Source organism: Hippoglossus hippoglossus, chromosome 18 (genome assembly GCF_009819705.1).
Source record: "Hippoglossus hippoglossus isolate fHipHip1 chromosome 18, fHipHip1.pri, whole genome shotgun sequence".
In the NCBI taxonomy this organism is placed as follows: Eukaryota; Metazoa; Chordata; class Actinopteri; order Pleuronectiformes; family Pleuronectidae; genus Hippoglossus; species Hippoglossus hippoglossus.
In genome coordinates, this window is record NC_047168.1 from 15817162 (window position 1) to 15844655 (window position 27494).

Genomic DNA, 27494 nt, shown 5'->3' on the forward strand with positions numbered 1-27494 from the left:
AAACGTAGTCATGTGGATGTAGCCTAAGAGTAAGTTGGTATTTGGTCAAATTAGCCTCAAAATGTTAGTTGATGTCATTGATGTACAAATGCAAATAACTGTACAATAGATGTAGGTGAAATATATGATGTGGAGTAACCAATGACTGAATTCCAAACCAAGACATGGACCCCTTTTAGTTCACTGGCCATTATTTGAACTTGTAGATACAATACGAGAAAGTCAAACAAGAGAAAACTGTTGATTTTCCTTCCTAATCTCTATAAATCCGCATCCTTCGGTCATTCATGCCTCTGATACACTTGCGATCCCTTTTTCCATCCTTAAGGTTCCCGAGGATGTTTTTATCCTCCACTCTTGTCGTCTTTATTTTTGAAAGCCTTTATTGATTCAGTCATCCTTTGATCTACTCATGCCAACCTGGGAGAAAGGGGGACTTGTAGAATTTGACATCATTAATCCATCTTTGCATCACAGTTTTGACTCCGTATGCCTTGCAGCCCTCATGCATCCCATTCAGTGATGTCTCTCAAATTTGCATAAGGCAGAACATTATTATCTTCCTCTTCATCTGCCACGTCACACTCTTTAGACTTTTAAAGGGGTGTAGTTCAAAGATCAGTGTTGGTGCCTCCGGTCCCTGCAATCCACATCTCCATTTTTCTGATCACTTCATCAAAAGGATCCAATACTTGCTTTTATTTTCATTGAACTCTTGTGATGTTATGATGGCTCGGCTAATCCTCTTCCTCTGTTTCTCCTGGCTTCTACCAATCCCTCCTTCCTTCGTTACATTCAGCAAAAGAGGTTCATGCAATAATTCCTGGAGTTTGACATCGTGGATGGAATCTCTCCTCTTCAACAGCTGCTCCTCCCGACCATCTCTCCTGCCTTCACCTCTCTTGTCATCATTGTAGGTAGCGGTAGACTTTGAAGCAGTGGTTGCCGGAGTCGGCCACGACCACATGTCCGTCTGAGGTGAGAGCCAGACCTTGGGGTCCATACAGAGGGTCTGCCGATGTGTTGATGTAGGAGAGGAAGGAACCACTGCCGTCAAACACCTACAAATGTTGGAACAGATAGAGAAAATGATTACAATAGTTCTTCTTCTTACCCTTAAATATTGTCAAGTAATGTGCAGCTCTGTTGAACCTGTATTCTGCTGTTGCCCCAGTCCGCTACAATGATGTTCCCATTAACATCCACAGCTACACCAGTGGGAGCGTTGAACTGACCATTCCCTTCACCATTTGAGCCAAATTTCAACACCAGCTCTCCCTCAGGGGTGAAAACCTGACGGGGTCAGAGAAAGACAAGGACTATCAGAATCCATATTTATGTGTCCTGTTAAAGCAAAACTAAAATCTGCAATGTTTAGTCACTACCTTGACAGAGTGGTTGTGGAAGTCGGTCACAATGATTTCATTGTTCTTGTTCACTGCTGCAAAGTGTGGACCTTCAGGAAAAGAGAAGAGAAACAGCAGATTGTCTTTCAGCAATTCCACTTCAGTTACTTTCATCACTGACACTTCAGCAGATACTTGAATTATTTCCACTGGTAACACCTCAAGTGATTTTAACTAAAACTTCAGCTGCTGTCCGAGCTCCCACACTCCACGCCACCTTTACTGCTCTGTTTACACTTCACTTGCTTTCAGGTGACACTTGAGTTTGCACTCAAGCTACATCCATACTACATATATTATACATTTTTATGAGAGTTTTCACCCTGTATCAGTTATGATCCTTGTCCAGACTAACAGATTATCTACTCTGCAGTTGGTTGCTTAGTAACAGAAAATACTATGAATGAGGAAGAGCGATGGTCTAAAAGTAAGAGCAATGATTGTGAGCAACTCTGTCCAAATGTTCACGTGACAGTAATTTGTGTGATTCAAATAAATCGGAAAAAGTACAAAACATGGAAGTCTTCTTCTTGTGGTGTGTTTTTTATTGTATCCCTGAAAAACCATTACCTGCAAACTGCTTGTCCCCATTGCCTCGACTACCAAACTTGGTGATGAGCTTGCCCGTCAACTGGAAGATGAAGACAGTGCACGCCTTGTTGTCCACCACGATCACGTGACCATTCTGGTCCACAGACACGCCCTTTGGCCCCATAAGTCTGCCCGAGCCAAGCTTCGCCTGGCGGAAAGCAAACAGAACCAGTGAGGACGAGGAATCATTCAACCAAATGTACAACATGCTAGTTTGAACAACTCAGAAAAGAATCCTCTAAAGATAAAATACAGTTCATATTTCTACTCTGACACTTATTACCCCTTCCTCTACACACATACCTTGAACTTGCCCTCGCAGGAAAAGATGCTGACCCACTTGTTGTCATAGTCGGCAATAATGATGTCACCACTGGGGTGCACGGCCACGCCTGTGGGGCGCTGCAGTTGCCCTGGTGACCGTCCCCTCATCCCAAAACGACTCTTGAATTCCCCCTCGTTGGAGAAAATCTGGAGTAGGGACACACTTGTGAGGACCCTCATGGGCAGAATACCTTTGCCTCAATTTAACCCAAACGATAAACTCAAGACTGAGCCCTCAGTGAGAAAATGTGAACCCTGGACATATTGTAATTTACCTGGACACACTGATTGTTGCTGTCTGCGATCAGTATCCTGCCGCTGGATGAGGTTGCCACTCCTTGAAGGTTGGTGAACTCTCCCTTGTTCCTCCCCTTTGTTCCTGAAGAGAAGAAGCATGAAACTGATGTGAAGTAATACTCATGGTCAAACCGCTGAGGCTTTAATTCCATCCAGGCCTTGACATCTTGTTTAGAAGGCCCACTGCTCACACAGGTCATTTTTAGGTTTGACGTTTTTGTATTGTTCTATATTGTTAGCACAATATAGGCTATTTTCTCATGAACAAGTGCTCAGATCTATTCTTCAGACCAGACGATTGTCTCACCGATCCGGAAGATGAGGTCATCCTCAATGGGGTTCTGAGTTTTACGTCTCGGGGTGCCCAGGGCACTGCTGGCCCTTTTAGAGCCCTTCTTTTTCTGCCCGGGGGATTTCCCTCTTCTCTTGGTCCCATCAGAGGAGCCTGTAGATGGGGTGGCGTTGGCGGCTGAGTTGGTTGCTGTGGTGGTGGAAGGAGACACCTGGAGAGACTGCAACGGTTGGAAAAGACTAGTTAATTTCAGGGGATTAATCAATTTTCTTGCAACATGTGGAGCAGGAGAACAATGCAAATTAAAAAAAATGTATTAAGACATTATTGCCAAGAGGTGATACTGTAAACGTTCTAGAAGGAACCTGGTTTGAATTTGAAGAGCTGGGGTCATGAAAGACTTTAGACCAAACACAAGACTTGAACTTAACTAAAAAAAGCCTGGAATAAAAGTCATGTCGTACAAGTGGAAAGTTGATGTTCGCCTTTTTGAAGATACACACACTCCACCCACCTCTACGTCGACCTCCAAGGTCCTGGTGACGGTTAGCTTGAAGGGACTTCCTTTGATGTGCTGGTCGTACAGACGAAGTGCCAGCGAGAAGTGGCCCTCCTTCGGAACTGTGTACACAAACTCATAAGTGCCATTCTTGTGGTCCATAATTTCCCCGTCCACTATGCTGCCGTCTGGGGTGAAAACCTGCATCAACACATTAATACGTTTTTAGGTGTTTTGTGAGTATGTCCAGACATTTTATTTGACTGTGGGACGTAAAATGAACCTCAGCTGACAGGATCGCGTTGCCACTCTTGCAGGCTCCCCCTGACTTGTCCCTTGTTACAATGGTAACCGAGGAAGGATGTCCCACAATGCTCTGCTCCAGGCCGGCGCCCATTGCCTCACTCTGGCTTGCCACCGCACTAAGGAAGAAGAGGAAGATTCATGAGAAAGGGTCAAATTGTTAATATATAATTACATAAGTGTTTGTAATGCAGTTATTTTTTGCATCAGTCTCACCTGGTCGTGACGATTGTCCCCAGGTTGTGTATAGACTTCCTCAGCATGTCGGTCTCCATCACCAGATCCAACTGGTCGTTCTCCTCCGGCTGACACGGCATACCCAGACCGGCGAGCCCCGCCAATCTCTCCCCGAGCTCCCGCTCTGCCTGCAGGTTCGCCACACATGCCTCCCCTGCCAGAGCCTCCTCCGTCTGGGTACAGATGGCACTGATGTCCCCCTCTCCCCGAACCAGGTTGTCTACCTGTGCCTGGAGGACCTGGCCACAGAGACAGTATTTAATTTAGTAAAGTTTCGCAGTGACAGGAGAGGTTGCACTGCCGTGTCAACCACAATTTAGTTTTGACCCCCCAAACACTTGGTAGACATGTTTGCACCTTCTGTTTGAGTCCGTATGTGACCTCCAGCTCCATGAGCAAGACACTCTTCCGGACGTCCAGCTGCTTGTGCAGGTCCTCGAAGCTGGACTGGATGTCCTCTTCAATGGAAGCTCTCTGACTGGTCAGCTGCTGGAGGATCTCCTTAACAAAGGACAGGGCGTCTGATATCTGAGGGAGTCTGGAGGCAAACATGCAGAGGGAAGTGGGCATTTCATGGTGAGGCCAAAGTTGTGTTTTTTAGATTCTTTCAACATTTGTCATTTTTCAACACACCAGGTTAACTTCTGTTAATTATCTGTTCACCACCTCAAAAGGGAACCAGCAGCATAAACACGCACTGTGTGGTTGTGTTAATCACCTGTTCTGGACGAACCCCAGCTTCTCCTGCAGGCTGAGACGATGCTGCTCCAGGGCCTCGCTGAGCGGCACCCTGGGGTGCTCCTCATGGTCTGACACACAGTCATCACACAGCGCACAATCACAGGCCGAGCAGTACAGATCAGCCACCTGGAGAGTGAAAAATAACACAAAGACACACACACTGTCACTAATGGACTTTATATACAGTCACTGATCGTCTGTATATACATACGTTCCCTGCGTGTTGTGGGCAGGCGTTTTTTCCGGGCGGAGCCTCCAGGACGGTGCACTCCTCACTGCTGCTGTCTGGCGAGTGTTGGTGAGCCTCCATCTGCGAGGGCTGAACCCCTGAACACGCCCCTTATTCCACTCTGTGGCCAGGGGGAGGGGCCAGACGTTCGGACACAAGAGCTTTTATCGTCAGCTGAAACAGACGTTCAGATAAACGATATCTAAAGAAACATTTCACAATGACAGGCTAACACTCGTCTCTGGGGCCTGCAGTCATTTCAGAGGGATTCAACAGATCTAGGTTCAGATCTACGTGTTTTTTTGAGACTTCTCGACTTCTGTCCACAACGCTTTAAGTTGTTGATCTCTTCGCTGCAGAAGGGCGGGGCTATGATTTCAGACACACCCTTTATTTGAGCCTGTGGTCAGTGACTTCATCACATTCTTATTGGGTTTTAAAATCCAGACCTCGGGAAATCCACAAAGTGTCCATTTAAAACCTCCCTCTGCTTCCATGTGTTCCTGGAGTCAAAACTAAGAGAAGAATTGTAGCGTGTGAGCGGCAGGTCCAAGAGTGACGGACGTCTGTGTTCATTTACTTCTCCGAGAGTTCAGACCGAGGAGAGACTCTGAATCCTGGGGAGAAGACAGGGATGAGGATTCCGTGTGAAAGCAGATAAACAAAAATAACACTTTCATACTTTTTCCAGTGTAATCGATCGAATATTTGATACACGTGCAGTTACGTAGGTTTGATTCCGTCGAGTGAAACAGTGGCTTGTAGATCCAATTTGTGTCAGGCTTAACACAGTTATTATGTCTTAAGCTGCAGTTCCTCTAACCACCACTAGTGCTGTACAAACCTCTGACGATATAATTTGTAAAAACTCAAACTTGTGCAGCAGCGTAGCCAAAAGCAGGGGTTTATTTTCGCCCTGTGTTTATTCAGAGTAACTCAACAACACGTGTATGGAATATTTGCAACCGACAAGATAAGAGACGTAATCTACATTTTATTAACATCAACCAATCATTCGTCATGTGGTATAAATGACGTCATGATGATGTCATAGCTGCAGGAAGTGGCTGTAACATTTTCATCAAATTACTTCCTGTATTGATCTACTGATCGCCTTGTTGGTAAAATGTCGGAAAGTAGCCGATGGTTTGTGCTGCAGTTTCCGTGACGACGTATTTAAAGTAAAAGTCTTTGCATTGGCATCAAACCACTAAAAATCAGTTGTATTAGTAGAGTGGGTATTTACTGATCACGTGTCATGTTGTTAAACAGGAGAAATCAAACTGTGATGTTAAGAAATGTATTGAATGCATTCTAACTATATAAACTATAGGAATGTGCATATGCTCCTCTAGGTGGCGCCTCGGCTCATGAACCCACAGACGGAGAAGTGAACGAGGAGTGAGATCAGGTGATGTAGGTCACGAAAACGTCTTCAAAGGGAAGCAGGAAGAGATGGGGAGCAGCCGGGCCGTGGTTTCCATGGTAACAGACCGCTCAGGGAGGGGTGAGGTGCAGATACCACAAAAGTGAAGCGATGGTGGTTTAATCCCGAATCCTAAATATAAGCTCACGTGGTCGTGTGTTCACTGAGCAGAGATCCAGAGTTTCCAGCTCACCTTGAATTGTTTCATTGTTTTCTTGATACAAACTATAGCTGTGTTTATATTTTACATCATATCAGTGTTTTAGGTATGAACACAATCTTCTGAATAATTTATCAAGGGGACGGATTATGGATATGAGTTCTTGTTTTATCTCCTCCAGACACACACACACACACACACACAGTAACTGCTGCCACCCCCACACTTTCATTCAAGGAAACTGCAGTACGATGCTGCAAAGGATTATGGGGCTACAGTGAAGCTCTGTGTGTGTGTGTGTGTGTGTATCTATAGTTATGAGGCCAATTTTGGTTCAATACCATAATAGTGAGGACATTTTGGCTGGTCCTCAATCCAAAGGGTTGTTTATGGGTTAAGACTTGGTTTTAGGGTTGAGATAGGTTAGGGTTAGGCATTTGGTTGTGCTGGTTAATATAGGGAATGCATTAAGTCAATGAATGTCCTCACTTATAGAGAGACAAGTGTGTGTGTGTCTGTCTGTGTGTTGTGACACTGGTGACTGTCTGTAACTGTCACATATAGACAAAGGAACAATAAAACCATTTTTCTTTCTTGCTTCCTTTAATTTTTAACTATTTATGCATTATCTTTTGTAAATTTGCTGTTTTGTTTTGTGTTTAACTCTGTTTAGTGTCCTCCAGCTCTCAGTCAGGCCCCCCCCCCCACACTCCTCCAAATTTGGTTACTTATGGTTTCAAAAAACCAAGATGGCGCTAAACAATATGTTCAAACTGAGGCTTCAAAAATGTGTATTTGTTTGTGAACAGGATTATGCAAAAAGTACGGGACGGAATAACGCAACACTTTGTGGAACGATATGTTGTGAGTCAGTCGGTCGGTTTGAAGAGATCCAGGTATTTTTTTATCTCTTTAACATTGTGAGATTAAACGTATTTTAAACATTTTCGATGATTTCTGAGAGAATAATTCATGGATCAGTATTAGACATATTTAGAGGACTGAAATTTATGAGTGTGTGTTTGCAGATTGATTGAATGTTGATGCACGTACTTACATCTATATATATATATATATATCAGCCAGTTTCTGTTCACAGATGTGACGTACCTCCTGTTACTCTTAGCACTCAGGATGCTAACGTGCAGAACATACAGGCCTAGTAGCGCACGCACACACACACACACACACACACACACTTGCTCTGAAGCTGAGGTGGATCAGACCGGCCTTCACTCATCCATCCTCGTTCATCCTGGAATCTGTCCATCCTCATCTCCTCATCTCCTCCCTCCCTCCCTCCCTCCCTCCCACCATGCTACAGATGCTGCTGTCATCCCCAAACATTCCTCCATCCACCTCCCATCCCTCCATCCCTCCATCCTTCCATCCCTCCATCCTTCCATCCCTCTGTCATCTCAACCAAAGCCAGCACTCACCATGTTTTCTTGAGACGCAGCCGATGGATGTGTGTTTTCAGCCTGAAGCCATCGCGTCTTGTTTGCTCCCTCTCCTCTCGTCTGAGTGTGTGTGTGGGAGGGGGAGGATGTCATCGTCACGGCAACACCAGCAGCTTGCAGCAGCAGCACCACCAGACTGTGTGGAGTGGGGGGGGGGGGACAGTTGAAGCATTCACCAATCACAAGCATGAGAGTTTAGAAATGGAGAGCGGTGATTGGTTGACGTGTCCGTCCGTTATCTGAAGGTGTGGGCGTTTGATTCTCTCTCTCTCTGTTTATCACAGTCTCTCTCTCCCCTCTGACGTCACAGCTCAGTAGATATATTCATCATAACAAATCTCCATGAAAGACATTTAACATCTATATGATTATTATATATAAACAGAGTGAGCTGCATAATATATTGATTTTAATCAATTGTTCATATACATTTTCTGTTTTTGTGTAAATAAATTTGTTCTGCAGTCACAAAGGGTTCTATATAAATTATATTGATTATTATTATTATTATTATTATAAGAGTCCGTGTTTATGACATATATATTGTACAAGTTATAGAATTTATTTGATTTATATTAGATTATATTCATTGTATTTATTTAAATAAAATGAACGTACACACAATATCTACATTAATCATAATATGTCTATTGTCTATTAAAGGTCAGCATTTCATTATATAAACAAAGTTCAAATATAGCCTTTAATTTTAGGAACTAATTTATTGTCTGTTATTACTCAATATTTATAACATATTATATATAGATTTTATGGTGCTGTATTTATGACATGTGTTAATGTTCTCTATTTCCTATTATTAACCATTGATGTTTATTATTTATAAATATAAATACAGTTAATTACAGTGATAGATACAAATTATTGTTGTTCTTTAAGTGTAAATCATGATATTAATTATTATTAAATATCATAATGTGGAACTAATTCAAAGTTGTATTTATGAAAGAAGTGGTCCCTGAGCATATATCCAGAGAATTGTTGTAATAATTGCTGCAGACAGACAGTTGTGTCCTTTCTTTTTGTGTTTAATAACTGTTGTGTATTTATTTGTCTGCTCTGTTCACACGTGTGTGATTTGAAACATCCGGAATCCTGGGTGTCGCTGTCCCTCCAGTCCAGCAGGGGGCGGTCAGGCGGTGAGGGGGGACCCACACCACATCCGCCATGTTGGATTAAAGCGGGGCTCGAACAGCGGGTGGACCACACGTGTGAGGACCAGCTGAGCAGCAGCAGCAGCAGAGGAACCGGGAGCGACCGTTCCTCCGCGAGACGGTAAAACTGTTCAGATCTTGTTCAAATGTTCGTGTGAGTGTTGAAATAGTGAAGTTCGACCCTCGGTGTGAATGTGGTGAAGAGGAGCTCGGCCGTGTTCCGCTGAGATGAAGAGGAGCTCGGCCGTGTTCCAGTGAGATGAAGAGGAGCTCGGCCGTGTTCCAGTGAGATGAAGAGGAGCTCGGCCGTGTTCCAGTGAGATGAAGAGGAGCTCGGCCGTGTTCCGCTGAGATGAAGAGGAGCTCGGCCGTGTTCCAGTGAGATGAAGAGGAGCTCGGCCGTGTTCCAGTGAGATGAAGAGGAGCTCGGCCGTGTTCCAGTGAGATGAAGAGGAGCTCGGCCGTGTCCCGCTGAGATGAAGAGGAGCTCGGCCGTGTCCCGCTGAGATGAAGAGGAGCTCGGCCGTGTTCCGCTGAGATGAAGAGGAGCTCGGCCGTGTTCCAGTGAGATGAAGAGGAGCTCGGCCGTGTTCCAGTGAGATGAGGAGGAGCTCGGCCGTGTTCCAGTGAGATGAAGAGGAGCTCGGCCGTGTTCCGCTGAGATGAAGAGGAGCTCGGCCGTGTTCCGCTGAGATGAAGAGGAGCTCGGCCGTGTTCCGCTGAGATGAAGAGGAGCTCGGCCGTGTTCCAGTGAGATGAAGAGGAGCTCTGCGGATGTTTCAGGATTGACTCTGAACGTTGTCCACGTTGTTTCGGTCTTTACACAAACAGACGTCATGTTTTAAATGATCCGGGACACGGGTCGTTCAAAGGGAATTAAGCTAACTCCGCTTCGGGTTCGTTCAAACAGAAAACACGTGGTTTCAGATGGTGAGCTGAGCACGTGCTGAAGAACTTCTTGTTTTTAATGGCTCAAAGCTTTGAAACGTCATGAATATTAAACTTGTAATCAACATCTAGTCACGCCATGACGTAGCTTTCTGTGACGGTTTTCAAATGAAAATGTAGCCTCAGAGTTCACTTCTAATTAAATAACATTTTTTAAAAACTGTATTTAAATGCATCATACACGCTATAATTGCAGTGACTGTTTCTAACATTCATTGTCCTCTGCTTTAAAACCTGATTTTGTTTTTACATTTTCAGAGTTTTATCGCGTGGTGCAGTACCACCTGTGAACCCATGGACACCGACACGTGCACCATGAAGGTGAGTAAACTTCTGCTGTGGTTGAACATTAAGAAACGTGTCCTGTTCGCAGTGATGACGACTTTCCCTGCCATTCGTAGTTTCCACCAGAGGTCACCAGACCAATGACGGCCCAACCTTCCTTGGATGTCTGAGCGAACTCTTACATAAGAATATGATCTTTGTGTTTTAGGCTTTTTAACTAATGTGTTATTTAATGTGATTTCAGGTTGAAATCTACTGGATTCCTGCCCAGTTGAGGAAAGCTTGGAATATTGCTGGTACGTGTTGAAACAGATTATTTGAGATTATATGTTCATCTGTAATATACGAATGGACAACCTAATGTTCGCAGTTATGACGACTTTCCCTGCCATTCGTAGTTTCCACCAGAGGTCATCAGACCAATGACGGCCCAACCTTCCTTGGATGTCTGAGCGAACACTGAAGATCTAACTTGTGCTGTAACATCTCTGCTGTCGGAGCTAAACTGAATCTCTATCTCTCTTTCAGGAGGATGTTGGGTCAGTCAAAGATAAATCGTCGACAGGGGTGACGCTCAAAGATGGTGACTCTGGTACGTAAATAATTGTTATAATACACATGTTCTCTTAAAGTCGTGTTCGCAGTGATGACGACTTTCCCTGCCATTCGTAGTTTCCACCAGAGGTCACCAGACCAATGACGGCCCAACCTTCCTTGGATGTCTGAGCGAACTCTCAAATAAGAATATGATCTTTGTGTTTTAGGCTTTTTAACTAATGTGTCATCTCATGTAATTTCAGGGTGAAATCTACTGGAGTCCACTCATGATTCCTGCCCGGTTGAGGAAAGCTTGGATTATTGCTGGTACGTGTTGAAACAGATTATTTGAGATTATATGTTCATCTGTAATATACGAATGGACAACCTAATGTTCGCAGTGATGACGACTTTCCCTGCCATTCGTAGTTTCCACCAGAGGTCACCAGACCAATGACGGCCCAACCTTCCTTGGATGTCTGAGCGAACACTGAAGATCTAACTTGTGCTGTAACATCTCTGCTGTCGGAGCTAAACTGAATCTCTCTCTCTCTTTCAGGAGGATGTTGGGTCAGTCAAAGATAAATCCTTGACGGGGCGACGCTCAAAGCTTGTGACTGGTACGTAAATGTTAGTTGTAATACACATGTTCTCTTAAAGTCCTGTTCGCAGTGATGACGACTTTCCCTGCCATTCGTAGTTTCCACCAGAGGTCACCTGACCAATGACGGCCCAACCTTCCTTGGATGTCTGAGCGAACTCTTAAATAAGAATATGATCTTTGTGTTTTAGGCTTTCAAACTAATGTGTCATCTCATGTGATTTCAGGATGAAATCTACTGGAGTCCATTCATGATTCCTGCCCAGTGGAAAGCTTGGGATATTTAAAGGTATGAGTAGAAACCGATTTTTTGATAGTATATGTTCATCTGTAATATACGAATGGACAACCTAATGTTCGCAGTGATGACGACTTTCCCTGCCATTCGTAGTTTCCACCAGAGGTCATCAGACCAATGACGGCCCAACCTTCCTTGGATGTCTGAGCGAACACTGAAGATCTAACTTGTGCTGTAACATCTCTGCTGTCGGAGCTAAACTGAATCTCTATCTCTCTTTCAGGAGGATGTTGGGTCAGTCAAAGATAAATCGTCGGCAGGGGTGACGCTCAAAGCTTGTGACTCTGGTACATAAATAATTGTTATAATACACATGTTCTCTTAAAGTCCTGTTCGCAGTGATGACGACTTTCCCTGCCATTCGTAGTTTCCACCAGAGGTCATCAGACCAATGACGGCCCAACCTTCCTTGGATGTCTGAGCGAACTCTCAAATAAGAACACGATCTTTGTTTTTTAGGCTTTCAAACTAATGTGTCATGTGATTTCAGGATGAAATCTACTGGAGTCCACTCATGATTCCTGCCCGGTTGAGGAAAGCTTGGATTATTGCTGGTACGTGTTGAAACAGATTATTTGAGATTATATGTTCATCTGTAATATACGAATGGACAACCTAATGTTCGCAGTGATGACGACTTTCCCTGCCATTCGTAGTTTCCACCAGAGGTCATCAGACCAATGACGGCCCAACCTTCCTTGGATGTCTGAGCGAACACTGAAGATCTAACTTGTGCTGTAACATCTCTGCTGTCGGAGCTAAACTGAATCTCTATCTCTTTCAGGAGGATGTTGGGTCAGTCAAAGATAAATCCTTGATGGGGGGACGCTCAAAGATGGTGACTGGTACGTAAATAATTGTTATAATACACATGTTCTCTTAAAGTCCTGTTCGCAGTGATGACGACTTTCCCTGCCATTCGTAGTTTCCACCAGAGGTCATCAGACCAATGACGGTCCAACCTTCCTTGGATGTCTGAGCGAACTCTTAAATAAGAATATGATCTTTGTGTTTTAGGCTTTTTAACTAATGTGTCATCTCATGTGATTTCAGGGTGAAATCTACTGGAGTCCATTCATGATTCCTGCTCAGTTGAGGAAAGCTTGGGATATTTAAAGGTATGAGTAGAAACCGATTTTTTGATAGTATATGTTCATCTGTTATATACAGTTCGCAGTGATGACGACTTTCCCTGCCATTCGTAGTTTCCACCAGAGGTCACCAGACCAATGACGGCCCAACCTTCCTTGGATGTCTGAGCGAATTCAGATCCAATGTCCATTTGCTCAAAACATGCTTGTCGGTTTGCTTACGTTTACTTTTTCCCGACAGGTCCTCGAGATGGTCTCTCAACTGTTGATTCCTCAGGAGGATTTCTCCATTTCATCGTAGCATTAACAGTTGTGTGCTTTTTTGTTTTTGCTTCATCAAAAAATAAAGATTGAACTAACTGAAGTTGAATTGTGATTTCTTTGGTCTCTAATACACTGTTGAATTGACATGATTCATTTTTTAACAAAGACCTCCTTAAAACCAACGATGAAGTTTTCTTACTTAAACTTAATTTCAGTTTCATTACTGTGGCAAACGACCGGACGTCTTCTGAAGAAATCAGACTGTAAATAAAGATGGATGACAAGTCTCCACTTTCTGCGGCCGCCATCTTGAACTCTGGACCAATCACGAGTTTCACCCCGTTCTTTAAACATGAAGCAAATTAAAACCAAACTAAGTAATAAGGACTGATTTGTATGAATTTTCAAATAAAATAATTTTGTATTGTATAAGGAATAAACACTTCATATTTCTGTAACACTATATTTCTGAAATGAAGCCGGTGTTTCAGGGCTACTGGGACACCGGCAACCTTTCTCACAACGCGGTTCTACGGAGCAGATGGTGACTGACCCTCCCGGGCCTCCGTAGCCGCTGTCACAGCTGTGCTAGCTGCTAGCTGCCGTGTAGCTAACAGCAGGAGCGGGTGAGAAGCTAACAATGGCGGCTGTGCTCCCCCAGGTAGGAACACCTGCGTTAATACACCCGCTGTTTTCACTGTGGGCGGTTAAACGAGCTCAAGTAACCGTTAACACGAGCTAACGTTGACCTACCTAGCTAGCATGCTAACTAGCTGCGCTGTTCGATGCCAGCTGTGAACGTGAAACTCGAGCTGCTCCTGTTTCACCGCGACGGGAACAGTGACGTAATTAAAGACGTAAAATCAAGTGTCTGGAGTTTGTGTTTGTGTTGATGTCATTTAGCGGATAGCGCACGATGCTAACCCTGAGCTACTGCTTGTGTGATTCCAGGACGACCTGCTGAAGATGAGCCACAGAGAGAACTGGAGGTGAGCCCTATCTATAGATCTGTATATGGATCTGTATACAGATCTATAGATGTATACACGTGTTCCACCATCACTGGTTCTACCTGTCGACTCAGATTGGTGTTTTCGGTAGAACGTTAAAATATCGACTTTATTCTCAAAATGCTAAAAATATCTTCCTCTGATTTATTTTCCCTCTACTCTGAGTTTATTGTTGATATTGTAATTTTACTCAACATTTCCAGTTCACAATATTTTAATCTTTGACACTACTACGTAAATCTTATTATTCTTGACATTGTAACTTTGAGATTTTACTGTCGACACTTCCAGGTCTTGATATTACAACTTTATTCTCGAAATGCAAAAGGGATTTTTTTTTAAATATCTGTTCCTAATACTAATAAGTATTTACATCTCCGTTCACCTTTGACCCTGACTCCCCCTGTGCTCTTGCCTCGTGCCAGGGTCCAGCACGAGCGTCTGCATGTGAAGCACCGGGGCCACGAGGCCATGCACGCCGAGATGGTGCTGATCCTCGTGGCCACGCTGGTGGTGGCTCAGATCGTCCTGGTGCAGTGGAAGCAGCGGCACCACCGCTCGTACAACGTGAGGAGGAGGCTGGGGGGGGCTCACGCATGCTAACACACATCATCTGGGGAATAACTCGTATTTTATTTCTCTACATTAACCAGACACAGCTGTTACGTCACTATGGGACCCCATTGATAAAAATGGTAATTAGAGTCGCAGGTCTGCTCGTAAATATCCGTCCTCTAAATGGTTCGGATTATTCTCTGAGGAATCGGTGACAATGTTTGAAGAAAGTGGAAAAGAATTCCTGATCCGCACCAAAGTTTAATGAGCGCCACACCACATCCTCCCAGTTCACTGCTGATCTGTGTAATCGTGCTAACAGACGATAACTGACAGAGGCAGCCAGTCAGTATCTCTTGTGTTCTGCAGTAAAATAAAGTATTTATAGAGCGTTAAATGTACGTGTCCTCCTCAGCTGGTGACCCTGGTCCAGATGTGGGTGGTGCCTCTTTACTTCACCATCAAACTGTACTGGTGGAGGTTCCTGTCCATGTGGGGCATGTTCTCCGTCATCACCAGCTACGTCATCTTTCGAGCCACTCGCAAGCCGCTGTCCTGCAGGACGCCGAGGTGAGCGGGAGCGGCGCCCGATGCTGTGGGCGCCTCCCGATGGTGGTCACTTTGATTTAAGTTGATTTGGTGCTGCTAGAATTTAAACAGAAATGTTGTTTGTTAGGATGGTGTACAAGTGGTTCCTGTTGATCTACAAGCTGAGTTACGCGGTGGGCGTCCTGGGATACCTGGCCATCATGTTCACCATGTTCGGCTTCAACGTCTTCTTCAGGTCAGTGCGTGGTCACACTACATGTGGACATTGACCACAGGAGGGCAGTGTAGTATCTGTGGGGGTTTCTGTTGTGCTGACTGTGTGAACAAGTTATTTCTGCTCCTCAGTGGCTCAGTTTCAGGGTCGACTCCAACCAGGCGTCAGTTCTGGTGCAGATTCAAACCTGCAATAAAACATGCTTTAGATTTAGCTCTGCCAGGGGTCGGAGGCAAATCTTCACCTGCTGCATTTGTAGATTGTCACATAAGCACAATGAATCATGGGATATGTTGGGCCTACATACAAATTGTTTTTAAAGAATTCATTTTTAGTGGGCTCAGCCGAACAGCGGGTACAACGGTACATTGTTAAAATAAACATCTTTTTAATGTTCAACCGAAGAACTTTCTCGTCCATAGTTCTGTTGCTTCGTTTACAGGAACGAGAGCCCAGAGGTTTGTCACTTCATTTACACACAAAGTAAAACCTTCTGGTGTCCGTCTGTAGGATCAAGGCAGAGGACTCCATGGATGTCGGTGTAATCATGCTGTTTTATGGTCTCTACTACGGCGTCATGGGCAGAGACTTTGCTGAAATCTGTTCTGACTACATGGCTTCTACAATCGGGGTAAAGACTAGTTTCTTCTTGAAAAGTTTCAGAGCTTATCAGCAGCCTTTGGCTAATCAAAACTGTGTGTGTCCAGTACTACAACAAGGGAGGCATGCCCAGCAGGAGCCTGACCAGTGACATCTGTGCGGTGTGCGGTCAGCGGATCCTGGTGGATGTGGAGGAGGAGGGGTTTATCGAAGACACCTACCAGCTCTCCTGCGGACACATGTATCCTGTAGCTCAGCATTTTGTCTGCGTGGACAACAGTTGTCGTAGCACCAGACACATTTTAGATTTTCTGCCTTAACATGCTCCTCCAGATTCCACGAATTCTGCATCCGCGGCTGGTGCATCGTGGGTAAGAAGCAGACGTGCCCGTACTGCAACGAGAAGGTCGACCTGAAGAGGATGATGAACAACCCGTATCCTTTTTGTTATTGTCCCTGTGGCTGGGGAACTCTTCACATTATACTGAGATCATTAATCTGACTCCAATTTAACTTTCAATCTTTGGTAATAGATGTTAAAATATGACAAATGTATTTTCCTTTCGAGTTAATATTCTGTCTTATAATATCCAGTAAATCAAATGTAAAGTGTGTATATATATATATGATATTATGAACCGTAGAAACACTGAGCAGCTCTCGTTCACCTCTCGTCTCTCCGAGCTCTTTCCTTAATTCCTTCATCTCCTTCCAGCTGGGACAAGACACATGTCCTCTACGGGCAGCTGCTTGACTGGCTCCGATACTTGGTTGCCTGGCAACCCATCATCATCGGTATAGTCCATGGGATTACCTTCACACTAGGCCTTGAATAGAGCCCTGAGGAACACCCCTGTTACGTCTGGATTTAAGTGCCGCTATCAAACTTTCAAAGTCGGCGTGACAAGGAACTGACTCGGCTTTTTCTTTTTTCTGTAACACATTCTTTGACAGAACGCCTGTAGAGGGACCCCTGGTGGCCGGAGGTTTGCGAGCGTAGGAGCATATGATCCCAAAGCTGCTGCCGACTTGATCATGTATTTAAGCATAAGCAAGATCCAGTTTTCCAAATTTTCAACAAAGTCATATATAGTTTGGAATTTCTGGAATACGTTGCTTCATTTTAGTTTTTTTTTTAGATAACCTTTATTTTGTGCCATGAATAAGTTTTAAAGATTTTTATTTGCACTCCGCCTGGTTCCTCCGACGCCACTAACAAGCTCCTGCTCAGTTCTTTGAAAACACTTGACCGGCTTTCGTCAAGCTGCAGCTCTTTGCACTTTGATTACAAACAGTTGTGGTTCACATAAAACCTGTTTACATTTCATGTAAGTTTTATTTATAAGTGAACTTTTATTTGAAACGTCTGTTTCATTATTTGTTATTGTGCCTGAAGTTGATGATAAGTGTTAAACTTATTGTAGCAGTCGGGGTAAATATGTCTTTGTAGGTTGGTCATCGTGTGTAGAAGAAAGTAAAACATCCTCTCCAGGATCAATCAGCGCAGTATACACACTTTGAATAATTATTGATCCTTGAAAGGTTTTATTATCCGTCTTTCTGCCACAGGAACTCATATTGCTGCTGATGATTTGTATTTATTAAATATTTGAAGAGAACCACAACAAAGTGTTTGAGTTGTTCAGAGATGTTAAATTCTGCAGTTTAGTGAAACAATACAAACGTTCACTTTTTGAATTTATTGCTCCAAATGCTTTTCTCACAGTTTGAGTTTTATGTCAGTTACAGTAGCTTCAAATGTTCAAACCCACTTTGTTTCAGTACATGATTTTAAATGGATAAAAGTTTTTGTCCATCAATTGACTCTAAATAATTCTTAATGAAAATTGAAAAACATATTTTTAAAAAATGTTTGCAAATGTATTAAAAAAAAAAGTATTAAAAATCTCTTGACATTTCCCTGAGTGATGTTACTCTGGTCTTCGTCACTCGTCCTCCTCTCCCTTTAACGCGTTTCGGAGAGTCCTCCAGAACTCCCCCCTCCTCTCCTCCTCCTGAGGCCACTCCAGGTACGTGGTGGAGCTCATGAGTTTGCGCAGTTTGCAGAAGCGTTTGGGGACATTGTCCTTGGACAGCGGCTCCAGCAGGATCAAGATGGCCGGCTCTCCCCTGATGTCCTCATCGAAGAGCCAGAAATGGGAGAAGTCCAGTTCGTAGCGGCACCAGTCAGACTGCACGAAGTTCTGGGAGAGAATGAAGACAGTCCGCCGGCTGCGCTCAATGGCGCTCATGATGTTGTCCATAATCCAGTGTCCAGGAAGGAAGTCCCGCTTGTGGAGGCAGAGGGTCAGCGGCCGAGGGGCTCTGCGATTCTCAGAGTCTTCATCGGCCTCCCTGCGATAAACAAGAAGGCAGGGGAAGTGATTTGTACCAGATTCCATGGAGCGATGGACCAGTGAAGAAGTAACTCACCTTGGCTCCTCCAGCTCCGGCACCAGGAAGGTTTCCACCCAGCCAGCATCTTTTTCACTGTAGGAAACGAAGGCATCAAAGGAAAGCAGTGCCTCTGATCCGGCTCCATCTCTCAGTCGCCGGCGGCGCCGAGAGCTATGCTTGGCCCTCAGCCACGCCCACATCATCCTGAGGTACCAGAGGGCGTGGAGGCGCCACAGCAGGACGCAGACCAGAATCCCTACGAATAACGCTACGCCGCAGCTCAGGGACACGAACAAAACCCGATGGCACATGACGATGGAGAGATACACCTGACCCACTGGTTCCCCCTGCAGGTAGAAAGGAGAGTCGCAGACGTAGCTCTCCGCTCCGTCTGTTAAACGCACATCTTCATCCCCTTTAATGCTCGACTGGAGGAAGGCCACGAAGTCACAGGTGCAGACGAACTTGTTCTGACCTGCCTGGAGGTTCTGGAGCCGTGGATATGACTGGAGGTCCGAGCGGTGGAACATGTTCAAGGTGTTCGACTGTGGAAGAACCGAGAGGTCACCACAAAGACGACTGGAAGCAGAAATATGAGATGTGATAGTTCTCTACCTGCACAGTCAGAGTTTGGAGGTTGGGGAACCAGCCTCCAGGGGGCAGCGTCAGGAACTTGTTCCCTGAAAGGTGGAGCTCTCTCAGGACAGGCAGGGCCACAGTGAAGTCTTGGAGATCGTTGTTACTCAGGTCCAACACCTGGACACGATACGTGACAAGTTACACATGTTTTCATTTTGATGCTGCCACGTCTGTTACACCCGCTCAGTACCTCCAGAGTTGTGGGCAGACAAGGGGTGGTGGTGGTGAGTTTAGCCCCAGAGATGTTGAGGTATCGCAGGGTGGAGGGCCAGGAGCAGGTCCTGGGCATGGAGCTGTAGCGGGTCCTGCTGATGTCCAGGTGGGTCAGTTTGTGGAGCGTCACCACCAGTCGACTCAACGTAGACAAACACTGAGCAGAAGGGGGACAGAGGCCATTTGTTTCCGGAACCTTGTAGTTCTGATTCATACACCTTTCTACTCAGTGTGACGGGTTAAGTTCAAACAAGACGCCACATATGCTTTAATTTTCTCTTAAGTTTCGTGAAAGCACCTTAAGAGCGTTTCCGCTGATGTTTAAAACTCGGAGCTCCTTCAGCGTCCCGTTTCCGTCGCACAGCGTCTCGACCAGAGTCATGTCGGTCAGCAGGTTGTCGGTCAGGTCCAGGTACTGTAGGTTCGACATGAGGCAGGTCGAGGCGCAGGGAATCACAAATATCTGAGGGTGAAGGTCAAACCTCAGAATGAAGCCCAGTGTTCAGACGGAACAGAGTAACGAGCAGGTTCATCACAATATATACAGTCACTGATGGTATACATGCTCGCTGATGGTCTTTATGAATACCACACGTCTTTACCCTGGAGTTTATGACGGACACCTTCCTGGGGTACTGCAGCAGAAATTTCAGTTGCAGAAACGAGACGAACTTGAAGACATCCAGAACCACAACGTTTCGTGCGAAAAACTCGTCCATGCTGGAAGTATCGGCCCAGCTCGCTTTCTCCCACCTGACGTCGGCAGAGGAAGAAAGAACAATTACAGTTTGTGCAGTCGACAGTCAAACCTTTTCATTTCTCATATAAAGTTTAAAGCGGCTCTTAAAATAATTAACAAGTTACTAAAACTAAAGTTAGTTTTTATGTGAGAATAAAAACTATATTGACTAAAATACATCTTTACATTAACTTTAGCACAAAAAAGGAAAAAGCAGTTTTGGTTCATGAGGACATTTTAATTTAAACTGCAGAGATGTCTTGTTTCATTAATCATCCTTTTCTTTATCCAGCAGACGCACTGATTTCCCACCTGCCCTCGCCGGTGAGCGTGACCCCGTCGAGAGAGAAGAGGGTGACTGGCACTCCGTCTAAAATCTCTAACACGCCGACGATGGCCTCATCGGAAACGGAAAGGTTCTGGAAGGTCATGTACCTGAGCAGTGACACCAGAGAACAGAGAGCAGTCGATTTACGGCTTTTAACATTGTTTGTGTTGAGAATCTTGTCTTTAGACTGTGGCCCCACCTGACCCTCCTCCGGGCCGCCGCCCTGAGCGGGTGAACGGACCCATTCCCAATCAGATGGAGGTCTTCCAGGACGATGGGCGTCTCAGGGTACGACACGTCACCGAGCACGGCCGAGGCCAACGCCACGTTTGTCAAAAAGGGTCCATGGAGGCTCAAAGTGACGCGACCCAGCGGCCAAACGTCCGCAAGAGCCCCGGACTCGTACCTGCAGAGAAGTAGGAAACTGCCTTAACTCATACGTCCTCATAAATCATCAATCTGTCATCAACAAATCAAAAACAGATACAGAGCATCAAATGTGGATTCATCTGAAATATATATTCAATCAATAAACTTAATTTCAGGACAAGTTACAGCTTTTTTCTTTCTTCCATGCAAATAAAGAGGAATTCAGTCTGCAGTCGTAAATAGAAAAACTTAATGAAGTGTTAATGGGATAATTATAACAAACTTCAATTAAATGTTATGTTTTATGGATGAGTTCCTCTCAAACGTTACGATGAGTTTTTTCTTTATTAAACTTGACAGTAAATTCAATCTGAAACTTTCAGACTCTCCTTAAAGTTTCTGTGGCCTCTTAAGTCTTATTAATGGAAAATAATTCAGAGATTATAACTTGATTTGGCGTTTTTCATCAGGAGCAGAACATTAAGAGCTAGAAATCAGTCCTATGTAGTAAAAGTAGATCAAATGCACCAAATAAAAGATAAAAACAAAAACTGTGGAAACTAAAATGTTGCGAAGTTATGAAATAACATTTAAATTGACTAGATTTGGATCAAATCACACACACTCATTAATATCCGTCCTCTCAACGTGTCTGATTATTTTCACCAAGATCCATGAATTATTCCCCGAGAAATCAAGGAAAATGTAAAAAGAGATAAATAAATTCCTGGATCTGAACCATAACCTTCTGAGTTCTTCTCCGACTCATTCCACTTCTAAATCAACCAGCAGACAAGTTGAGGTGTGACGTGAACCTGCTCAGGTTGTTGGCGTGGACAGTGAGCGTCTCCAGCTCGGTGACTCCTGACAGAGCTGCCATCTTTATCTCCTCCAGAGCCGGCCCTCCGAACGCCAGCCTCCTCAGCCGCACCAGCCCCTGGAACTCCGGAGTCGAACCCACGCACCTGGAGGAGACCAGAGGAGACCAGAGGACACTGCATCACGCGGCCACAAGTATGTGGGCAGAAGGTGAGCGCTGTGAGGGCTTCTCCTCCCTCACCTGTACGGGTTGTGGAGCAGGTTGAGCCGCAGCAGCGCTCCCAGCTCCTCGAACCACTCGGGGTTGAGTGACGTCAGCTGATTGTTGGACAGGTCGAGCTCCTCCAAACTCCAGAGAGAGTCGAACGCTGCCGGGTGAATCACAGCTACTCTGTTTCCTGCAGGAACAGTTATTAGAGAACAGCTGGTCCATAAAACCTTTGATTTCACAGAGCAAACTATGCAGAGAAGATGTGTATTCACTTTAATTCTGGATTTAAATTCAGCAGATCTGAACTTACTGTGTTTATGGTTAAACTGTAAAATATCAAACCTTGATTACATTTCTTTGTCTTGATGGTTTGATGCAAACATCTGAGGAATCATTGACCACTTGTTTTTCACGTGTATTGACTTTATATAACGCTTTCTGTAATCCTCTACTGCCTAATGTTGGTGTCGACCACAAAAAAGAGATTACTGCTCAGAGTAAGGTTTGGATCGGGTGGCGTTACCATGGAGACTCAGGGCCCTCAGTCGCACGTGGCCCGTCAGGTCGTCATCGGTCACCGTGGTGATGTTGTTAAAGGACAGATCCAGAGTAAGTGCACGGTCTGTTACTATGGGAACGTGGGTGAATCCGCCCCGGGTGCAGTCACAGGAGAGGTGGCGGTCACAGCTCTGGCAGGATGGCCTCTCGGGGTTTGAACTTTGACCCTCGCACAGGGAGAGGAAGAGGAGGAAGAGGAGGGTGAAGAGGAGGATCATCTGCTGTCCCATACTGAAGAAAGAAAAAGAGGAGGGGCTGAGGAACCAAAGTCGTGGAGGAAGTGAAATTTGATAAATGAGGAAGTCGTCAAGCTTTTATTGAGACTTCAATAGATTGTTTAAGTGTAACTCTCCCAGTTAGTGGATACGTCCAGTGCTCGTTCACAAGTTCACATCAGCCGAACGCCGCGTCGCCACTTTCACCAGAAAGAAGCTAAAATATCTGTGATACGAACTCTGCTCAGCGCTTGAGAAAAAAACTGACGCTACCTGGTGTTAATCTGTTAACTATTCACCATTTGTCGTCAAGTCCCTTCAGAGACATTAACGTGATTCTGTTTTAAAGAGCTTTAAAGTCTTTTCATGGTCCTCAGTTAGAAATATATATATATATATATATATAGAAACCTGAAGAAACCTCAGAGACAGAAGTGCAACCGAGCACATCCACAAAATCACAACATCGATGAGAAAAGTCCAAGTGCTGCAGTAGAAAGCTTTTAATAAGTTTCTCCTCTTGTTGGAGGAGTCCAGCGTCAGTTAGCCGTGGTCTTACTGACGCTGGACTCCTCTTGTTGGAGGAGTCCAGCGTCAGTTAGCCGTGGTCTTACTGACGCTGGACTCCTCTTGTTGGAGGAGTCCAGCGTCAGTTAGCCGTGGTCTTACCTTCACTGTTCTGCAGCGATGATTCCACAGAGTGAGGTGAAAGAATTCAAACCGACAAAGACGAGAGCTAAAGCTGTTTTTTTTTATGACGGTTTCCAGAGGAAGTGAGATCTCGGGTGAAAAGAGGTAGTGAGCATGATTAACTGAGTGTGACACGTTTAACAGCTTTTGAAAACAATGAAAGGATCTTATCTTTTAAACGCTGTTTGTGTTACATTACACTGGAACCACTGTATGAACCGGTCTGTGACCACAATAACTTCTGCTTCGTCTGGCTCCAGTCAACTCTTCCTCTTTGTCCTCGTCATAAAGACTCTTCTGATGAACAGCTTCTCACATTTTCTTTTGGAACGAGAGCAGCAGTGGAGGAGAAAGAAGAGATGAAACCTTTCCTCCATCACGTTACTGCTGCAAGACAGAATCATTAAAACAGTCAGACCACGATAAACGATTTCAAACAGATGTGGGCAGCGACCTGGAATCGACCGTTTATCATTTACCTCTGAGTGTGTTAGTGTTTCAGATACGCTCTGACCTCGGTTATGCTGGACGCTGCCTCATGAGCCGAACACGACAGGACGACAGGACCGAGGTCAACGTCAAGGAGGAAGAGAAGCTCTTACCTCAGATTAACTGGCTGGAAAGTCTGGACCAGAAATCAGTAGAATCATCTCTGACCTACGAGGTGAACTTCAGCTCAGTTGTTGAACCTGTGTTGTTTTTGTCAGTGTTGGTCACGATGGAAAAAAACCACAACACAGGACATTAAAGTGCGTGAAAACAAATCCTGATGCAAGAAGCTTTTCTCACGACATTCAATCTCAGTGGACACAAGAGATTCTGTCCTGGAGAAACCGAACTTGTGAAGTTTTAAATAAGATCAAGTCGTTTTCCAGCCGGTGTTGTTGTGGATCTTAACATACGATCCAGACAGTGTCAGTGATCCAACCGTCTGTAACCCAGACAGTGTCAGTGATCCAACCGTCTGTAACCCAGATCGGCACAAAACACGAGTAACTTTAGACCAGATTGCAACAAATTTCTGTCTTTTCTATATTTCTTTTGATGCTAAAGTTACAGGAAACCTGGAAACAAACGGATCTTCTGGGAAACGGGACACAATGAGACGCCGTGGACAAAGAAGAAGAAACGATGTAAACTAAAACTTATCGTGATTACACTCGTCCGCTGATTCAGGATAAATACAGGAGAGGATGAACCGAGTCAGTGTTGGATGTGAAGGTGAAATACTGACGCAGGAGAAACTCTGATAATCTACACAGCTGCTCCTTGGTGAGTCCGTATTAATATTACATTGTGGTATCGATCTATTTCAATCCTTCAGATCTTTTTCTCCAAGCAGAGATTTTATTGTGATTTTATTATAATCGTACAAACAATAATTTAGTTAGATTGAAATGATTTCATCAGTTATTTAAGTGCACAGACATAGAATTAAACTGTCAATATCCTGATTTACCTTCTAGGTGGAGATGATTTCAAATACCACGACACAACCAGTGTCCTTCATAATCATCTATGAATCAAATATTTCACACAGTCTTTTACACCAAATCTGAATTCTACATAGATTATGATTACGTCTAAGATTAATGTGACGTTTACTCTTTTACTGCACCTAATCTGAGAGAGTTAATGTTGTGGGCGTCTCATGATTAAATAAACTAAAATCAAACTTAGTGAAATAATGAATCTCTCCTGGTAGAAAGAGTCAAAGTATTCTTATTGCTTTATTAATTATTAGTAACTTATACCTGTGATTACTGAGCTGGTCGTTAACGAGGTTTCTGTTTTTCACCTCTTTGTCTCCTGTGTTCTTTTAAAAGCCCAGACTCCCTCTTCTTCATCATCACCATGATGAAGGTGCTCAGTGCGTGTCTCACCCTCTGCCACCTTTTGACCCCGACTCGATCCCTCCCGCTCAACTCCACCGAGCCCATGGGCAAGTACTCGGGCCTCTGTGAGTACGAGAGGCAGCAGTGCTCCGGCCTCGTCGGATCGTTCTGCCCCCAGTGCGACGCCTACGGTAACTTCCTGCCGCAGCAGTGCTGGGGCTCCACCGGGTACTGCTGGTGTGTCAACGTCATCACCGGGGTGGAGATCCCCAACACGCAGACCAGGCCGGGGATGGATCCTGTGGAGTGTGGTGAGACGTACACACAGAGCTTCAGTTTGGGTTCTGGTGATTACAGTTCAGAGGAATGTTTTCAGATACATTTAATTTACCTTAAAGTTCAGGATTTAGCTAAACAACCACAAACTGTTTCGGTTTAATGATAAATTCAGGACTTTAACTTCTACTGGAATGATTTGATTATGTATTACTGCTACTTTTACTCAAGTAAATGATCTTAATACTATGATGTTGAGTTTTTGTCATTTCAAACCAGTTGAGGTTAATGTTTAATAGATTTTAGATGATAAGTTATTTATGTATTTTTTTCTTTAGTGTTTGAGAGCAGATCATTGATTCACCTCAAATTGACAATAATTAAATCTATAAAATACAAACCTGAGTCTAAATGTTGATCCTACTTAATATTTGATCAAATGTGCTGTGCGACTGTTTTGCAGGCATGGGGTACTCCTGCCCCAGCGGCTGGAGCAACTACGCAGAAAGGTGTTTCAGCTTCATCGACTCCCCGAAGATGTGGGCTGAAGCTGAGGTGAGGACAAGAGGGAGGCGTGGAAACGTGTAGCGCCCCCTGGATGTCACACTGTTCATATCCTAGACTTCTTCTCGTGTTGCCTCCAGATTTACTGCCAGTTTGACGGAGCCAACCTGGCGTCGATCCACAGCTACGAGGAGAATCGCTTCGTCATGTCTCTGACCAGAGGAGACACCCACGACTTCCCTGAGACCTGGATTGGTGGCGTTGCTCCCGTGCTTGTATGGAAATGCTTTGGATCACACAGATTGTCTGTATATATCAGATCACCTGACAGGATGTAGATTTATCATGAACATTGTACTTTTGGACAATAAGATACGTCCCGAGGGAGGATTTATACGTCATCGAAATCCTGCAGCCATACAATTTATTTGTGTGTTTATATTTGTGTGTTTCCATCCACAGCCCGGTCACTGGCTGTGGACTGACGGCTCCAAGTTTAACTACGAGAACTGGTTTAACCACCACGACATCAATAATCCCAACGAGACCTGTCTGAAGATGAACTATGGATGTAATGAATTATACGCACACTCGTCTTCATATAACGTCACTGATGGTCTTTCTATTGAAATTCAAACTGTTTTTCTTGTTTTGCAGACGACTTCAAGTGGTTCACCAACTCGTGTTCTGCTTCTTACCCTTTTGTCTGTTCCAAGTTAGTCTGAACCCACCCGACGATCAGAACCAATCAGGTTCCTTGGTTACATGGAAGGTAGATTATATATAAACACAGCTTCTATCGGTTCATTTTCTTTGCTTGGATGTTTCACTTGTGGCGTATCCAGCTTCAAAGATCTGTAGAGTTATAATTATCACATCAATATATCAATAAACATTTGCATAACATTGGACTGTGATGGTGAAAGTTTGTGTGAAACTAAACGAATAATCTATGTCTGAATATTTGGCCAAAGTTCATTTCTTCCAATAGAAATCGTCTTAAACCTCGAACTCTGGACTTTACATTTAGTTGCTGCAGGAAAAATCAAGTTTATGATTTAAATGAAATCAGGTCTAAGCTCAACTTTGTACCATGTCAGGTTATTCCTCTGGCCTGAACTTAATGTGTGGGTGTGTGGGGGGGGGGGGTTCTAAAACCTTTGACCAGTACTGTGTTTACACACATTGATTTTTTAAAAATGTTAACAGATAGAAAATATTTGTGTCACAAGTCAAACCAGAAAAGTTTTTTACTGAAAGTTTAACCCAATGGTTCAGTAACGAGAAGGTGACGCTTCACTAGAAACCGACATCGTACAAATGGGGTTAGAACTGTTTAGATGTTGGTGCTGATCACACACCGTTTGTGGTTTGTTGGTATAAATGCACAGTGTGTGTTTGTGTGTGTGTGTGTGTGTTTGTGTTGAGGGCTGTGATTTCGTAACTCAACCTTCTGGACTCAAACAAATATCAGTCACTTCATCGCTCAATTCCCAAAAGTGACTCACTGCTGCCCGATGTCAAACAAAGTATTTCTGAATCCAGTTGGGGATCGGTTTGAGCAGCCTCAAGTTTATATGTTCAAAATTCAGGACTTTACTGTCATCATATA

At 44.3% G+C, this 27494-nt stretch overlaps 4 protein-coding genes, 2 long non-coding RNA genes and 9 other non-coding genes across 16 annotated transcripts; 13 read left to right on the forward strand and 2 right to left on the reverse strand.

Moving 5' to 3' along the window:
• Window positions 1-483: 483 nt before the first annotated feature.
• LOC117779102 (tripartite motif-containing protein 2-like) lies at window positions 484-8044 on the reverse strand. Its single transcript, XM_034614977.1, has 14 exons — window positions 7945-8044; window positions 4902-5536; window positions 4668-4816; window positions 4307-4487; window positions 3929-4188; window positions 3693-3831; window positions 3425-3610; window positions 2926-3130; window positions 2597-2700; window positions 2301-2468; window positions 1977-2145; window positions 1386-1456; window positions 1153-1293; window positions 484-1061 (listed from the first exon to the last, which is right to left on the reverse strand). The coding sequence occupies exons 2-14, from the start codon at window positions 4998-5000 to the stop codon at window positions 909-911; spliced, it is 2025 nt and encodes a 674-aa protein (XP_034470868.1). The 5' UTR covers window positions 5001-5536; window positions 7945-8044; the 3' UTR covers window positions 484-908.
• LOC117779149 lies at window positions 7945-27303 on the forward strand. The gene is made up of 3 exons (XR_004616937.1): window positions 7945-8037; window positions 22368-22370; window positions 27274-27303. It is a non-coding gene; the product is annotated as an uncharacterized LOC117779149 (long non-coding RNA).
• LOC117779139 lies at window positions 9101-13261 on the forward strand. The gene is made up of 6 exons (XR_004616927.1): window positions 9101-9266; window positions 10344-10406; window positions 11171-11234; window positions 12297-12360; window positions 12860-12924; window positions 13139-13261. It is a non-coding gene; the product is annotated as an uncharacterized LOC117779139 (long non-coding RNA).
• LOC117752302 lies at window positions 10453-10544 on the forward strand. Its single transcript, XR_004612042.1, has one exon. It is a non-coding gene; the product is annotated as a small nucleolar RNA SNORD14 (small nucleolar RNA).
• LOC117752303 lies at window positions 11009-11100 on the forward strand. The gene has a single exon (XR_004612043.1). It is a non-coding gene; the product is annotated as a small nucleolar RNA SNORD14 (small nucleolar RNA).
• LOC117752305 lies at window positions 11303-11394 on the forward strand. The gene has a single exon (XR_004612045.1). It is a non-coding gene; the product is annotated as a small nucleolar RNA SNORD14 (small nucleolar RNA).
• LOC117752301 lies at window positions 11574-11665 on the forward strand. The gene has a single exon (XR_004612041.1). It is a non-coding gene; the product is annotated as a small nucleolar RNA SNORD14 (small nucleolar RNA).
• Window positions 11866-11957, forward strand: LOC117752298. Its single transcript, XR_004612038.1, has one exon. It is a non-coding gene; the product is annotated as a small nucleolar RNA SNORD14 (small nucleolar RNA).
• LOC117752299 lies at window positions 12140-12231 on the forward strand. Its single transcript, XR_004612039.1, has one exon. It is a non-coding gene; the product is annotated as a small nucleolar RNA SNORD14 (small nucleolar RNA).
• Window positions 12429-12520, forward strand: LOC117752300. The gene has a single exon (XR_004612040.1). It is a non-coding gene; the product is annotated as a small nucleolar RNA SNORD14 (small nucleolar RNA).
• Window positions 12698-12789, forward strand: LOC117752297. The gene has a single exon (XR_004612037.1). It is a non-coding gene; the product is annotated as a small nucleolar RNA SNORD14 (small nucleolar RNA).
• LOC117752306 lies at window positions 12978-13069 on the forward strand. The gene has a single exon (XR_004612046.1). It is a non-coding gene; the product is annotated as a small nucleolar RNA SNORD14 (small nucleolar RNA).
• rnf175 (ring finger protein 175) lies at window positions 13666-17320 on the forward strand. Of its 2 annotated transcripts, none has more exons than XR_004616926.1 (9): window positions 13666-13822; window positions 14113-14150; window positions 14597-14738; window positions 15142-15296; window positions 15403-15510; window positions 16000-16120; window positions 16197-16330; window positions 16423-16679; window positions 16752-16830. XR_004616926.1 is itself a non-coding variant. In XM_034615018.1 (9 exons), exons 1-9 carry the CDS (start codon window positions 13802-13804, stop codon window positions 16923-16925), a joined length of 942 nt encoding a protein of 313 aa, XP_034470909.1. In that variant the 5' UTR covers window positions 13666-13801; the 3' UTR covers window positions 16926-17320. The 2 variants fall into 2 exon arrangements, 1 of the variants encoding a protein (XP_034470909.1); XM_034615018.1 differs by having other exon boundaries at window positions 16423-16524; window positions 16805-17320.
• On the reverse strand, window positions 17583-23283 carry LOC117779093 (toll-like receptor 2 type-2). Its single transcript, XM_034614958.1, has 12 exons — window positions 23247-23283; window positions 22328-22593; window positions 21835-21991; window positions 21590-21739; window positions 20605-20811; window positions 20390-20512; window positions 19941-20091; window positions 19637-19801; window positions 19316-19495; window positions 19102-19242; window positions 18523-19031; window positions 17583-18444 (listed from the first exon to the last, which is right to left on the reverse strand). The coding sequence occupies exons 2-12, from the start codon at window positions 22590-22592 to the stop codon at window positions 18036-18038; spliced, it is 2457 nt and encodes an 818-aa protein (XP_034470849.1). The 5' UTR covers window position 22593; window positions 23247-23283; the 3' UTR covers window positions 17583-18035.
• On the forward strand, window positions 25106-26809 carry LOC117779133 (galactose-specific lectin nattectin-like). Its single transcript, XM_034615047.1, has 5 exons — window positions 25106-25413; window positions 25842-25933; window positions 26023-26157; window positions 26345-26453; window positions 26540-26809. Exons 1-5 carry the CDS (start codon window positions 25122-25124, stop codon window positions 26605-26607), a joined length of 696 nt encoding a protein of 231 aa, XP_034470938.1. The 5' UTR covers window positions 25106-25121; the 3' UTR covers window positions 26608-26809.
• Window positions 27304-27494: the final 191 nt, after the last annotated feature.